The sequence below is a fragment of the Zootoca vivipara genome, chromosome 2 (assembly GCF_965207765.1).
Source record: "Zootoca vivipara chromosome 2, rZooViv2.hap1.1, whole genome shotgun sequence".
Taxonomy (NCBI): Eukaryota; Metazoa; Chordata; class Lepidosauria; order Squamata; family Lacertidae; genus Zootoca; species Zootoca vivipara.
This window is the reverse complement of record NC_142584.1, coordinates 94,485,748-94,502,355: the sequence shown is the minus strand read 5'-3', so window position 1 is coordinate 94,502,355 and position 16,608 is coordinate 94,485,748. Positions and strand designations below refer to the sequence as shown.

Sequence of the window (16,608 nt, the reverse complement as noted above, 5' to 3'; positions counted from 1 at the left end):
AGTTGGCATCTGGGTTTATTGCAGGCTCTGGTACCAGTGTCCATGTTAAGTCTGGTGGTTGTATTATTGTGGGTGAGGAGTTGTTTAAGATTGGGTGGCTGTCTGTAGGCAATGAAAGGTCTTCCTCCCAGAGCTTGAGAAAGGGAGCTGTCATTGTCCAGGAGAGGCTGTAGATCTCTGATGATGCGTTGTACTGTTTTAGCTTGGGAGCTGTATGTGATGACTAGTGGTGTTCTGTTATTTTCTTTTTTGGGTCTGTCTTGCAGCAGGTTCTCTCTAGGTATCTGTCTGGCTCTGTTGATCTGTTGTTTAACTTCATCAGGTGGATATTTTAGTTCTAAAAAGGTTTGCTGTAGATCTCTTAGGTGAGATTCTCTGTCTGTAGAGTTGGAACAGATGCGGTTGTAACGTAAGGCCTGGCTGTATACGATGGATTGTTTGGTATGTTTGGGATGGTAGCTAGAAGCATGTAGATATGTTTGTCGGTCAGTTGGTTTTCTGTATAAGGTGGTGTCTATATGTCCATCCTGTATTTTTATAGTAGTGTCCAAAAAATGTATTTCTTGCATAGATTGGTTCATTGTTAGGTTGATGGTGGGGTGAAAGTCATTGAATGTCTGGTGGAAGGTTTCCAGGGTCTGTTGTCCATGTGTCCAGATAATAAAAATATCGTCAATGTATCGCAGGTACAGGAGAGGTTTGAGTGGGTAGGAGTTAAGGAAACGTTGTTCTAAATCTGCCATGAAGATGTTGGCATACTGTGGGGCTACTGAAGGAATTTTTTTTTTGTTTTAGTACATTGTTTGAACTCTTTGAGAACCCTGCAAAAATGCACTGATTGGGCAGCCAGAAAAACATTCTAAATAAAACAAACAAACATACAATTCATAAAATCTGTTGCAAAACTCTGAAGGCAATTTCATGGCTTCCGTTCTCTCCTCCACGCCCCCCACGCCCCGCAGCTCCAGCAGTTAGGAAATCCTTTAAAAAAACAGAATCTTCTTTGTGCTGCTATACAGAATGTACAAGATTTATAACCAGATGCATTGACACAACCCTGGCTAGCAAACAGGATCTCTTTATACATGTTGTTTATTTATTATTTACTGCTATTATTCTGCTTTAGACGAGTATATCCTTCGGGGAGCTAGGTCTGTTTCGGCAGGGGTGGTTCCTGGACATGCCGCCAACTGTTTTACATTAGTGATAACAGACTTGAGAGATCTCCAGGGCCAGCTCCAGACACTCGCTGGTTTCATGACAAGACTCAAGGATGCTGCAATCAATGTCACAATCACAGCTGCAGTCGCCGTTGTTTGAGTCGTCGCCTGAGGTTTGGTAATATCTATGGGAAGGGCAGCACACATTGGCCAACCAATTTTCACAGACATCGGGCAACATGAACAGAAAGTCCCAAAACTGGCAGAACAAGCAGGCCAGGATCAGTGTGGCACATTCATCTGTTTTCAAAACGAGAAGAGCAAGGAGTGAGATTCACAGGAGGGAAAAATCCATGAACATTGGCTGCCCATCCAGTGCATGATAAAGAGAGACTTCTTGCACTTTCCCGAACTCAACCAGAAACTACCGGTAAATTAATATGGGCTCCAGATATCCAGAGCGCCTCTTGTAGGTGTTATTACCCTGTTTCTCCGAAAATAAGACATAGCCATAAAATAAGACATAGCAGGATTTTTAAGCATTCAAGGAATATAAGCCAAACCCCGAAAATAAGCCATAGTGATAGGCAGTTTAACCATGTAGGTTAAACTGTATCATACTTAGTAAAAAAAATAAGACATCCTCTGAAAATAAGCCATAGTGTTGTTGTTTTGAGGAAAAATAAATATAAGACGGTGTCTTATTTTCGGAGAAACACGGTATGTATACATGCACATACATCCCTTAATTATTCCAAATTAGGGATGTCCGAATCTATCCGTTCTGTGTTACTTTCACATATTTCTTACCCATAATGTGCTTCCATTGCATTTCCAGATCTATCACCTCTTTAAAGCGAAAAACCCTCTCAAACTTTTACAAACACTGTAGTGATACGCATTTAAAGGCATGTTTTACTAGCAACATTTCAGTGTGTTGAAATGATCACAACCTAATTAGTAACTATGCTGCACTCTGCACATGCATCTGAGAGGTGTGGATCAAGCAGGGATCGAGCAGAAATTCAGTACACTTTGCAGCTTAAATGGGCCCATTACAGTGGTAACTTGGTTCTCAAACGCCTTGGTACTCAACTTGGACCGCAAACACTGCAAACCTGGAAATAAGTGTTCCGGTTTGCAAACTTTTTTCATAAGCCGAACGTGATCCGTTTTGAGTGTTTCGCTTCTGATTTAAGTGCCACACTTCCATTTTGAGTGTTACGCTGGGGCCTGTCTGTTTTTGATATTTATTTTGCGTTTTTGTTTTTGCGGCTTTTTTTGTTTTGTTTTTGTGACTGTGTGGAACCCAGTTCAGTTACTGATTGATTGTTTGTGTGACTGCAGTACATTGTTTATTGCTTTCATTTTATGGATCAACGGTCTCATTAGATAGTAAAATTCATGTAAAAATGCTGTTTTAGGGGTTGTTTTTTAAAGTCTGGAATGAATTAATCCATTTTGCATTACTTTCTATGGGAAAGCGTGCCTTGGTTTTAGAATACTTTGGTTTTGGAACAGATTTCTGGAATGGATTAAGTCTGAGAACCAAGGTACCATTGTAACTTTTTTATAAGGGCTGTGACTGCTACGATGGCAAGGATTATCACAAAAGGAAGAAGAAGAAGAAGAAGAAGAAGAAGAAGAAGAAGAAGAAGAAGAAGAAGAAGAAGAAGAAGAAGAAGAAGAGGAGGAGTAGTAGTAGTTTGTATTTGATATCCCGCTTTATCACTACCCGAAGGAGACTCAAAGCAGCTAACAATCTCCTTTCCCTTCCTCCCCCACAACAAACACTCAGTGAGGTGAGTGGGGTTGGGAGACTTCAGAGAAGTGTGACTAGCCCAAGGTCACCCAGCAGCTGCATGTGGAGGAGCAAGGACGCAAACCCGGTTCCCCAAATTACGAGTCTACTGCTCTTAACCACTACACCATCTTTTGAATTTGGGATTCAGGCCTCATCATGGGACTGAAACTGCCTTGGTCGCGCTGGTTGATGGTTTCCGGAGGGCTAGGGACAAAGGTGAGAGCTGTTTCCTAGTTCTGCTGGATCTCTCAGCGGCCTTTGACACAATCGACCATAAGATCCTTCTGGACTGTCTAGAGGGGTTGGGAGCTGGGGGCACTGTCATACAGTGGTTCTGCTCCTTCCTCCTGGGCCATGTTCAGAAAGTGGTGGTGGGGGGGATGAGTGTTCAGACCCCTGGGCTCTCACCTGTGGGGTTGCCTCAGGGTTCCGTCCTCTCCCCCCTGCTTTTTAACATCTATATGAAGCCGCTGGGAGAGATCATCAGGGGGTTTGGGCTGGGTGTTCATCAGTATGCAGATGACACCCAACTCTATCTCTCTTTTAAATCAGAACCTGTGAAGGCGGTGAAGGTCCTGTGTGAGTGCTTGAAGGCAGTTGGAGGATGGATGGCGGCTAACAGATTGAGGTTGAATCCTGACAAGACAGAAGTACTGTTTTTGGGGGACAGGGGGAGGGCGGGTGTGGGGGACTCCATGGTCCTGAATGGGGTCATTGTGCCACTGAAGGACCAGGTGCGCAGCCTGGGAGTCATTTTGGACTCACAGCTGTCCATGGAGCCACAGGCTGTGTCCAGGGCGGCTGTCTATCAGCTCCATCTGGTATGCAGGCTGAGACCCTACCTGCCCGCAGACTGTCTCACCGGAGTGGTGCATGCTCTAGTTATCTCCCGCTTGGACTACTGCAATGTGCTCTACGTGGGGCTACCTTTGAAGGTGACCCGGAAACTGCAATTAATCCAGAATGCGGCAGCTAGACTGGTGACTGGGAGTGGCCGCCGAGACCTACATTGGCTCCCAGTAAGTTTCCGAGCACAATTCAAAGTGTTGGTGCTGACCTTTAAAGCCCTAAACGGCCTCGGTCCAGGATACCTGAAGGAGCGTCTCCACCCCCATCATTTAGCCCGAACACTGAGATCCAGCGCCGAGGGCCTTCTGGTGGTTCCCTCACTGCGAGAAGCAAAGCTACTGGGAACCAGGCAGAGGGCCTTCTCGGTAGTGGCGCCCGCCCTGTGGAACGCCCTCCCATCAAGGAGATAAACCACTACCTGACATTTAGAAAACACCTAAAGGCAGCCCTGTTTAGGGAAGTTTTTAAATCTGTGATATTTTAATGTATTTTGGTATTTGTTGGAAGCCGCCCAGAGTGGTGGGGGAAACCCAGCCAGATGGGCGGGGTGTAAATAAATAAATAAATAAATAATTGCAGTTAAGAGTGACATCCAGGACACAGTTAAATTAGCTTAATGTTGCTGAACTGTGCACTAGATCGCACCCACATCAGTTTGGTTCTCTCACTAGGAATGGACGAACCAATCAGTTTTGATCTCTCTTCGTTTCTCTTTTCCCCACTCTTCTTCAGTCTGCAAGATTTTGTGATCTTGTTTGTGAACAGCCCTGAGACCTCCGGGTATAGGGCGGTGTATAAATTAAATAAATAAATAAAATAGAATTGTTCTTCCCCCGTCCCATTATATCCTTACAATAACCCAGGTATCCCCAAACTTCGGCCCTCCAGATGTTTTGGACTACAATTCCCATTTTCCCTGACCACTGGTCCTGTTAGCTAGGGATCATGGGAGTTGTAGGCCAAAACATCTGGAGGGCCGCAGTTTGGGGATGCCTGCAATAACCCCATGAGGTAGGTAGGGCATAGCTGCCAAGTTATCCCTTTTTTTAAAAGGGATTTTCCCTTATGCTGAATAGGCTTCCTCGCGAGAAAAGGGAAAACTTGGCAGCTATGAGGTAGGGCTGAAATTAAGTGCCTGTCCCAAGGTCACCCAATGAGGTTCATGGCTGAACTCTCGTTTCACAGGTCCTAGTATGCCACTCTAACCACTATGCCACCGGCTCTACATAGACAGAGTGTATATATTGCATCTTCTCACATCAGTGAGAATATGTCAAGTCCTCTTTTTTATTTGTTTAGGAGTCAATAATGAGACCGCCATAATGGGCACATTAACGTTCTGTTAAGTTGGCTAATCTGCACTACCCTGCAAAGTGGTTAGAAGAATTTTAACGGACATCTGCACCTTTGTGCAACTGAAGAAGCAGGCAAATGGTATAGTCTCCCGCTGCTTGCAGGGATATAGAGATTGCCAAGTGGCGATATGCACACTACACCGTCTTGCCACTTGCTTAATTGTGATCTGTAATCACACTTTGATGTGCATTTATGCATAGAAGTCTCATTATACATCACAATCTCTTTAACGCAGCGAGCAGTATTAAACAAGAATTTCATCCCCAAGTACTTAAAAAAATAATAAGAGCCATGCGAAAGCTTCCTTAAACATCCCAAATGTTATATTAAAATGTAGTTTTACAATATCAGGTAATAACCCTAGAAGCACAGCATTGAATTAATTTCTATTAGTAAGCTATCACCCATAATATTATCAATTTTAATAGTTATCTAAATTTGTCAGGGATCTATTTAAGTTCAGACAAGCAAAAGTAACTTCCAAGTCAGTCCCGGAGAATGAAAATGACTAGATTTGGGAGATACTTAGTAAATTCATGCTTGTATTTTTTCTGAGTAAATGAACTGAAATAATTATCAAATTGAAACATTTTATAAGGTGACACTGCTGCATTTAATTGTATGAATTTACAGTGTAGAAAATGTAATCATTTTATCCAGTAGTCCATGGTGTAATTAAGGCTCTTCTCTTTTAGGTACTATATATTTATGAAATTCTTCCATCCCCACCCCCCACCCTTTTGCACCAAGATAGAAGGAATATCAAATTTGAAATTACTCATCAATTAGGGATCTTTTCAGTTCTTACTTGAAATGTAAGCTCTGTTTTCCTAATAATATGCACGATCTTCAGTTTATTAACCTTGTTGGCATCTGCATAATTTTAATCAGAGAATGGATATTGCTCTTAAGACTTTGCCCATTATTCGGGGGGAAGTACCACACAAAAAGCACAACATTTTAATAATAAAGTAATGTTTTAGCACATAGACCGTGCCGTACACTAAAGATGCTTTTAAATCCCCATCAGAGCACACGCCATGAAACCGTGCTAATGGAGAGGACATATTTTGCAAAATCTGCATGTATGAGCCTTTTTGCTTCCCCCTTCCCCTCATTTTAAGTGGGCGATGTATAATAAATAATAGATATTAGCAATTAAGCATCCATTTATATGCATTCATTTATATATATTTGAAAATAAATTAGCCACAAATTACAGCAACGCAGATGCAACCCTTCTGTTTTCTCTTCTGCTATCCAGACTGCTCGCAAAAAAGGGAAGACGTTATTGCATTTATCTCAATAAGAACAATGACCTCACCTCTCCATTGGTAGATTAATTATTACAAAAAGAACTATATTTAATAATACTGCTGGTCTGACTTCACCCTACATTTCCATGCTCTCGGTGGCTCTTGGCTGTCAATCCATGCTTGATTTGTGCTGCATTGTAACCTGATCCAAACGTACAACATTGATGTAGGATTTTTCCAATGATGTTGCTGGGCTGGAAAGTGAGTTGCCTTCTTGCTTCCAATTGAAGTGCTGGGCTACATGCCCGACTTCAACAAAAATGCACTATTTTGGCTCTTGTGTTGTGTATTAATTGCATTTTAGTGACTGTCTCTAAAACAAAGATTTAAGTTTTCCCCCTTCTGCATGCATTGCAATTTTGAAAGGTTTAACCCCGAGGTAATGTTTTATCTCAAGATAATTATCATTTACCCCCATGTTTCATTAAAGGTAGGCTAAATCTGCCTCCTGATTGATTTGTCACATGCCTCTGGTTAATGATTTCCACCCCACTTGCTGCAACTTAAAGTGAGAGCAGCCGAATGCAACGGAGAGCATTATATAATTCTCCTGTTCTAGAGTTACTTACACGCACACACACTTTGATGCTTCCCTAGTGCTTCTGTATAACCGGATTTCACTAGTCATTGTTATTCAGCGGTTAAGATGTGTGTCCATTAGTGGATCCATTTGTGTGTACGGAGCTGTCCCTTCAATTTAAGTTACCGTAAAGTGAAAGCCGCTGGGTGAAAGGCAGAGAAGGTTCTAAGCCCCCACCCCCTTGCAAAGTAACAGTGTTTGAAGCATGTGCACAAGCTCTCTCTGGAAATCAATAGGTGCTTTCAGGTATGTGTGAATTGTTGCAAGCACTCAGAGGCAACATGTTTTAGCCAGAGATCCACGTTTGATAAGCTGAACATGTTGATAATGATCTTTGCTGTGGTTTAAATTAAGCGGTCCACGAGGCTATGTTTGGTAGAGGGCATCTACATTTGCTGAGCCCGTTCCCTTAATACTTGCCACAACGGTTAAATGTTTTCCTGTTACGGGAGATAGGAGAATTCCAATTATTGCGAGAGATCAGTCATAAAATAGATGCGACCCTAATGGTTGCTTTGGAGCATTGTGGTTTATTGTGCTGATCTGTACTTAGTACTTCTTCGTTCAAGGATCATTAATATGATAGATGTGACAAGATCCATCTATTTGATGGCAATCCCTTCCAAGGCTGCTTTATAAATTGCAACATCAGCAACTTTTCATCCAAGGGCCAAACACTTCCCAGATGTTATACTGGGGCATTTCATGCCTCTGGACTGTGAATGTTTAAAATTAAGGAATTAGAGGCAGTATAAACAAAGGCACACCACTCTGCAGGAGCTAAGGCGCGCTGGGCTTCCATAGCACAACAGACTTGCAACTTTATACCGTATTTACTCAAATGTAATGTGCACCTTTTTGGGGTACAATTAGGTCGCGAAAATCAGGCTGCACATTAGATTTGATGGCACATTAGATTCGATTGCAAGCTTGAAAAACACCGCTGGCATAGCAAATACTTTTTTTGGTTTAAAGGTTTTGAAAATTGAGGTGCGCATTAGATTTGATGGCACATTGGATTCACGTAAATACAGTAGGTGTCAAAAACACATGGAGCTGCCTTATGCTGAGTGAGGCCGTGGGTCCATTTATCTCAGTATTGCCTACACTGACTGGCAGAGGACCTCCAGGGTTTACAGACAAGGGTTTACATAATATTGGGTGGCAACTCGGGGTATGGGTAAAAAGTGAAAGTCAGATGGAAATTAGGAACAAGGCTGTCAGGATTGGTGCCACATTCTGGAGCAATCCAATACCCATGTTAAGACATAGATCACATGGTAATGGCCAACAGTAAATACAGTGAAATGCTGGATTTTGTTTGTTTGTTTGTTTTGAACTATTAAATCAGTCTTAATACGTTTCTGAGCACAATTTGAAGTGTTGGTGTCTGACCTTTAAAGCCCTAAACAGTCTCGGCCCAGTATACCTGAAGGAGCATCTCCACCCCCATTGTTCAGCCCGGACACTGAGGTCCAGCGCAGAGGGCCTTCTGGCAGTTCCCTCACTGCGAGAAGTGAGGTTACAGGGAACCATGCAGAGGGTCTTCTCAGTAGTGGCACCCTCCCTGTGGAACTCCCTCCCATCAGATGCCAAGGAAATAAACAACTATCTGACTTTTAGAAGACATCTGAAGGCAAACCCTGTTTAGGGGAGCTTTTAATGTTTGATGTTTTATCGTGTGTTTAATATTCTGTTGGCAGCCGCCCAGAGTGGCTGGGGAAACCCAGCCAGATGGGTGGGGTATAAACGGGTGGGGTATAAACTCAGCCCTTTCCTCCTGCCCCATTGCTACACCTGGTGGCAGGCTTGTTGACGGTGGAAATGGGGCGGGGAGCATTTTGTAACCGTGGGCAGGAACTCCATGCCCCCTGCAGTTCCAGGGTTGTGAGCAAGGCTGAGCTCATCACTCACTCACCAGAGAATGGCAGCACAATTCTTGTAGCTGAGCAAAAAAATGGAAACTTGATGTTCCCACACAACGTGCTTATGTGAACACGAAGTACCGAAGAAGAACCTGGTGGCAAAATGTAGCCTCAGGAACCAGAAATGTAGGGCCAGTCAGGAGCAGTGGAAAGCAGATGCAGCCCCAACTCAGAACAGGACCACTTTTCTTTTCACAATGGAAATGCCAGGAGATAGGATGATAACGATAACGTCTTAAGAAGGGCTGGATATCATTTTGGCCTTGAGGTCTTCATGTGTTGGCGAGCAGCAGATGGAACCCCCCCCTCTCTCACACACATGCATGTTCCCTAAGCACTTGCCACCTAAGGTGGCTGCCTCACTCTTTCTAATGGTGGAAAGAGGGGCTCTATTATTGGGGCAAAGCTGCAGCAATAGCCTCCTGGCATAAAGGGGAAAGGCAGCAGTGAGGTCAGGGCTGCACAGCGCTCCAGCAGAAGCACTGCATTGGCTCCATGCAGCCCTGACGTTGCATTGGCTCCATGCAGCCCTGACGTTGCATTGGCTCCATGCAGCCCTGACGTTGCAGCTGCCTCACCTCTCCCAGTGAGCAACGTCATCGTTCATGATCCCTCTCACAATCTCAATCCCTTCCTCGTGAGTATATGTGTGTTTGTGTACAGAGCATTTAAATGGATTACGTCTAGGGCTCTGCGCTGTTTTCAAAACGTACCATTACTGTCCCTCTCGTGGACTGATGCATCATCTTCAAGGTAGCTGAACTGTGTCCTGCATTTCTCCAGGGACGACAGTGTAGATGCACTAGATTCTGACAGTTTTCTTTCATTTTTGGTGTCCTTGGATGGCACATCTGGGATGCCGAATTCTGAGACTGAGCTGAGAACAATACCTTTCATAGGCTTCTCATCCTTAATTGCTAGCTGATTTTCTAGAGTGGGGAAGATAATAAAAATGGTCAGGAAGCTGAGACATTTAGAGATTGCTCCAATATGTACAGTATAGCACACATGTCGTATGCAATGTCCCAATGCCATCAACGAAATGACAAGGTTCAGGTAGTTGCTGCTGTAGCTATCATGGGCTCATATATATTTTTGTAATGCAGAAACATTTTAATGCTGCCCTTTTATTGAAAAAAAATCAAGGCTGTTTATTTAAATAATCACCATCATCACAAATAAGGTTGCCAGGTGTCCACTATTTGAGCGGACAGTCCGCTTTTTTTCACATTATGTTCACTATTTTTTTCCCACAAAATAGTGGACTTTTTTTATTCAAAAGCTTTATGATGAAATGGTACGTAATCTAAAGCTGTACAGTCTAAGAGAATAAGGATAGGAGAATCACGTTCTGTCTTTTTTTTTCATAAGTAAGAATAAGACAAAGATCGAATACCCATTGAACTCGATTCTCCCAAAAAATTATTAATTCTACTCAATTATTTCACAAGACATTTAAAAAATGGGGGGGGGGAGGCGCCTCTTGCCGGAGTTCTGCCCCGCCTGTTCCTGACTCGCGGGGAGAACAAAAGGGAGAGGCGCGAAAGAAAAAGACGCCTCTTCCTGTTCCTGACGCGCAGGAGCAGCAGCAAATAAGAAAATATATAATTTAATTTAAACCCCCCCCCCCCGCTTGTCCACTATTTTTTGGAAGCAGACCTGGCAACCCTAATCACAAAACACAACAGAACAATAAGCTATACATCTTGTTACTCACTGACATATAGACAAGGATCACGAGGCTAGCAAACTTTGACTTAGAGATGTCCTGGGATTAGGAAACAGGGAATTGACTCAGAAGTTCAGGCTCTTAACCAGGCACCTCTTACAAATTAAGCAAGGAAGCTTCAACTAGATTTCCCCTCAGATCCATTTCATTTGCACACAGTCATATATTGCTCCTGTTCCTTTGAGGCCAAGTCCCAGAGACCCTTCCAGTCATTGTTTTTAGAAGATGCACAGGTAAGAACAATTTGGCTGTGGGAAAATTTAGCTATCCTCAATTTAAAGTGTAACTCCCCCCGCCCTTTTAAAGCACACCCTCAAATTCTGTGCAATTTCCAGTGTTCCCACTATGGCCCAAGAAATGCACTTGAGCATTCAATAGCACTAGACGGAGAGAATCAGAAGGAAATAATCAGTAAATGCTAGATTAGCATTTGCTGTATCCACAAGCTGCCCTGTGCAACAAGCTGAGTTTTATCCTTCAAGTGCTATTGGAGAGGAAATCAAAATGAGAAGTATAAAAGGCATAGATTTAACCTGAATTCCCCATTACAACACCCTCAAAGGAAAGGGTAAGAAAAAAGCTGCCATTCAAGGACTTTTGTTTGTTCAAGAATGAAAATAGAGTGCATTTTACTGTCAGGCTCTTATTCTGAAAAGCTTCCACTAAGTAATGTTATACGTGTCTTGTTACAGCAAGATCAAGTCCTAGTACAATCGCCATAACAAGCAACTTGCTATGACAAGCAGGATCCTGTCTTCCAGAAAACATTGTAGTCGAGAGAAAGCATTGCACAATTATAGGTCTCCATTTCATATTTTTATGCAATTACCCTCAACTCAGCCATGGGCCCATCTACATTGTGTCTTTTATCAATCTAATGATTGCAGAACGTGCCTACAGAAATATAAAGGAAAGCAGGCCGGCATGAAATCACATGGTTACCTCTTTCATTTAGAGTCCAGTATTCTATGGCTATGATAAAAGGTGCAAAGCTTTGGGGGGCAGGGGATGAAATGAATGAAGTCTAATAAACATGCAAAATATATAATGCTTTTTTTGCTATTATTAATGGACAGTTTAAATGTTAGCGCAACAATGATTTAAGTTACAATTAAATGTAGCCAGGATGTTCAATTCCAAACGCCAGTTTCTAACAATCAGAGCACACAGTCCAGCTTAATGGTCTGCAATAACAGTCTGCAAACTCAGGAGTCAGATCTGCTTCCCTTTGCTGACAGGAGTCAGCAAAACAATACTTGAACTAAGTGGCACCTTGATATGACTTTAAGCATATTTCAAAGCCTTCCTTACTGGGGCACACATATTTTTTCCCCACCCTGGACTTTGAGGTCTGCTATGTCCAGCTGAAACTAGCTTTAACCTATTTGCTAGAGAAGTTTGGTTGGTTTTGATCAGAATTATAGTTTTATGAATGGTTTTATTGTCTATTTTAATTGTTGCTTTAATGTGACTGCTAAAATGAAGAGCCACGTAGAAATGCAGCAAATCAGTAAACAAATTAATATAAAGAGTTGTGCAACTTAAAAATGGAAAGCGTGATGCTGGTGGTCAACAAAAGAGGTTTAAAGACTCTCTCAAGGAAAATCTTTAAAAATGTAGTATAAACACTGACAACTGGGAAACACTGGCCTGCGAGTGCTCCAGTTGGAGATCAGCTTTTACCAATGGTGTCATGGACTTTGAAGACAAAAGGGAGTAATGTGCTAAGAGGAAGGCACTTTTGGCAAATCCTCACCGTGATCAACTCCCACCCGGAAACCAATGTCTCCATTGGAAGGACGTGTGGATCCAGAATTGACCTCCACAGTCACTTACGGATTCACTTTTTAAACTGTGTTTAAAATCTCACTCTGCTACGAGAGACAGCCTCCCCACTCCCTTTTCTTTGGAAATTAAGACTATAGGAAACCAAGAACATCTATACCACTTAGTTTGTCTTCAGCTTCTGGTACCTAGTCTGCAAATAATTCTCCAGAAGGACACTTTCTGATGTCTGAAAGGGATAATCACCTTATTTCTAAGTTGCTTTAAACTGTTTTTAACGTTGTGTTTTAATTGTTGTGACCCACCCTGGGACCTTAGGGTGAAGAGAGGGTAGCTAACTACAGCTTAATACTTTCTTCATCTCTGAGTTGATAATTGGATGCAGGGAGGCAATGCACTTCATATCAGATATTGCTTCAAGGCCTACAGCGACCACATGAACAGCCTCTGAGACAACTAAGCTTGCAACACTTCTCAAAAAGATTCCACACTTTAGGAGTTTTGTTACTGTCTGATTGCAGCAGCAATATCATCTATCAATCTTTACTGAGAGTATGATTCTCTTCTGCCAGATATTCATCCAGAATGGTGGTTACCTTCTTTATAGCTAAAAAGGAGGAGGTATGAAAACAATCAACTGTTTCAATAATGTCCTAAGATTGCATAGCTGCCAAGTATCCCGTTTTCTCCGGGAAAACCCTGATTTTACTTACCTTTTCCCGGTGGTTTCCCATATCACTTCGTCTCCCGTTTTTCTCCGTTATTTTCTCCTGCTGGCGGCCATTTTTTTTCTTTCCGATTTGCTCTTCTATGGGCACCAAAAACGGCCGCCGCCGGCTTCAAACGTCACATCTACGCATGTCCGGAAGTGCATAGACGCGACTTCCGGTGTCGGCGGCGGCCATTTTTGGTGCCCATAGATGGGCGGAGCGACACCGGAAGTTGCATTGACACACTTCCTGACATGCGTAGAAGCGACTTTCGAAGCCGGCGGCGGCCATTTTTGGTGCCCATAGAAGGGCAAAGCAACACCGGAAGTTACGTCGACGCAACTTCCGGTGTCTCACGGCTGCCGGTCCCGGATTCTGCAGTCCAGGACTTGGAAGGTAAGTAAGATTGATATAGATGCAAGCTTAGGCTTTAGGTATGTATGAGTGATTAAGGATTTGATTAAGACACTTACAATTAACAAATACAAATAGAAAATATAAATATGAGGGTAAAATGTTAAGAATGTGTCAATAAGGTATGATTTCAATTTCAATATATAAGGTATAGAAAACTACACGCAGAAGAAATGAGTAAGTGATAAACCCAAACGGGAAGTTGGGGGAAGCCGGGGGGGGGGTGTGGATAGAAATGTTAAATGCAATTTGTGGGTTTTTATTATTATTTAGTATTGATTATGGTAAATTTTGTTGGAAAATTTTAATAATTTTTTTAAAAAAGATATGTATGGGTGACGTTATTTGTGGGACAATGCTACACAATGCTACACAATTCTTCATGTGTTTCCACAAACAGAATCTTACCTGAATGATCTGCTGTATTCAGAATTACAATAGGGAGAACTTGCAGAGGAAGGGAGTTGGTGCAACTGTCTTGGTGGAAAATCAAACAAGGATACAATCAACAAATGTTATTCAGGGGTCATTCATTAAGAACATAATACTTCAGAGTAGCAACTACGTATTTGTAATAAGACAGGGAGGGCTTATTGGGTGAAATATTATTTTTACACCCATTAATGTTCCTTCAGCACATTCATTTTGTTATTCTGGGGCAACTCTTCTGCCTCAAGGGGGAAGTACTTTTGGCCAAGGCAATAGCAACCCCATGGCAACTTTTGTCTAGGGCAGGATTGGCTGCTCAGTAGCCCTCCAGATCTTGCTGAATCCATCATTCCTGAGCATTGGCTACACTGCTGGGAGTTGGAGTTCAACCAATGGGTTCAAGTGACAAGCAAGGAGATTCCAGCTAAATACCAGGAAGAACTTTCTGACAGTAAGAGCTATTCAACAGTGAAACAAACTCCCTCAGAAGGAGTTGGACTCTCCTTCACTGGAGGTTTTTAAGCAGAGGTTGGATGGCCATGTGTGCAGGGGATTGGGCGAGATAATCTTCACGGTCCTTTCCAACTGTACAATTCTATTATTCTTTGATTCTACAAAAATATAGATGGCCACAGCTTAGCCACCCCTGTTCTAGACTCTAGACCAGGCATCCCCAAACTGCGGCCCTCCAGATGTTTTGGCCTACAACTCCCATGATCCCTAGCTAACAGGACCAGTGGCCGGGGAAGATGGGAATTGTAGTCTGGAGTTTTATCTGGAGGGCCAAAGTTTGGGGATGCCTGCTCTAGACCTTTCTGGATTATAGATGGGAGGTCTCATCTGATTTGATTCAGGTCTCATCTGTAGCCAAATCTATCAAAGTTGCACTTCCTGAAACAGCAGGTGAGTCAAAACACAGCTGTCCTTTGAAATCCACTTACTTGAATTTTTCAACCACCAAAAACCAATAGTGCTGTCCAAATGCTTAATACCAAGCAAGCAACCAACCAATATTGCCCAATGGCAAGGATGATAAATCCTCCCTGGGTGAGCATACCACAATCAGGGGACCACCAAGGAAAAGGTCCATTCTCTTGAGGCAGAGAAGGGCTTCAGATATAGATCTCAGTGTCCAAGTAGCCTCATACAGGGAGAGGTGATCTGTGAGGTATTGTTTGTAAGGCTTTATAAGTCAAACCTAGCACTTTGAATTGGGCTCAAAATCACTTCTACTTGCACCTGCAAGTTTGCTTCCACCTGCTTCCACTTGTCAGATTGTGACATATGTTCACAGAAAACCAGAAAACCACTGTGGATTGTCAGGGGACCACCAGGGGTCAGCAGAGAGTCCAGGAAGTTGGGACAAGGGCTCTCCGATGGAGACGGAGCCCGGGATGCTAGCATCTCGCAGCATCCTTCAGAGGGTGGGGCTGGGGCTCAGACAGCGGTGCAGACCCTTGGGGATGCAGAGGGTGCCAGGTTTCCAGAGGGAAGGCTGGAGGGGTTGGACCACAGCGCCGGCCCCTCAGCTAAGCAACTCTGGTGGAGAGGGCACTCCACCAGCCCTATCTCCCCAAGAGCAAAGGGGGGGGAGAGGCATAGCTGCCAAGTCTCCTGTATTCCCCGGGAAACCCCCGTTTTTCCAGCTGTTCCCAGCCGAAAAAAACGGATTTTTTTGTTTGTTCCCGGTTTATTCTGGCGCGGCGGCCATTTTGGAACTGGGCAGAGCATGCTCAGAAGCGACTTTTGATGCTGCTTTGCCCAGTTCCAAAATGGCTGCAGCGCGACTTCTGGTGCGGTGGCCATTTTGGAACAGGACAGAGCAGCATCAAAAGTCGCTTCTGAACATGCTCCACCCAGTTCCAAAATGGCAACAGCGCTACTTCCGGCCTGCTACTTCTGGCCCAGTCCCTTATTTCTCAGGCCGGAACTTGGCAGGTATGAAAAGAGGAGGGAGCAGAGGAGGAGATTCAAGGTGCCAAGGGCGTTCTGTTGGAGGAAGTCCCGACGGGGCGTGCTTCTGGATTCTGAATCAGATTAGAACAGTCATGGATTTTGATGCTCTGACTTGTACATATGTATATTAAAAAAAAAAACTCTGTAAAAACCAAGCACATAGTTTGGAGCATCTTACTCGTAAGAAAGCAACCAGCATCATTACATGGATACACCAAATTTCCAGAAAATACTTGGCTACAAATTACAATTCAAGTGTGTATGCATGTAATGTGCATGTGTGAGAAAGAGGTAAAAGACATGTGTGTGAGCACATAAGCAATGCACTGGTCTCGTATTCGGACTGATTACCTGTGAAATTCTGTAAGCTACATATTGCACATGGTGCAAAGAAAATAGAAAAAACAAACTCCAACAGAAACTAGAAGACTGAAATAAAGATATGGTTGTGATCTGAAATTGAAAACAAATTGTGATTCCCCCCCCCTCATACACTCACAACCTTTCTGTTTCCTATATTGAAGCAAAAGGATGTTAGGGGGTTTGGAAAGTGTTTATTTTAGTAGCATAGAAGCAGGAAACTGTACGAGCCTAT

General features: G+C 43.2%; 1 protein-coding gene across 1 annotated transcript in view; it reads right to left on the bottom strand.

The window, feature by feature from the left end:
* Positions 1–1,200: 1,200 nt before the first annotated feature.
* The window catches only part of MDFIC2 (MyoD family inhibitor domain containing 2), a 41,782-nt gene continuing 26,374 nt past the window's right edge, over positions 1,201–16,608 (bottom strand). The window contains exons 3-5 of the mRNA XM_035099414.2: positions 14,037–14,105; positions 9,704–9,919; positions 1,201–1,460 (exon numbers count right to left, since the gene is read on the bottom strand). Of these exons, the coding sequence (XP_034955305.1) occupies positions 1,201–1,460; positions 9,704–9,919; positions 14,037–14,105 (545 nt within the window). The remainder of the gene's footprint in view (positions 1,461–9,703; positions 9,920–14,036; positions 14,106–16,608) is intronic.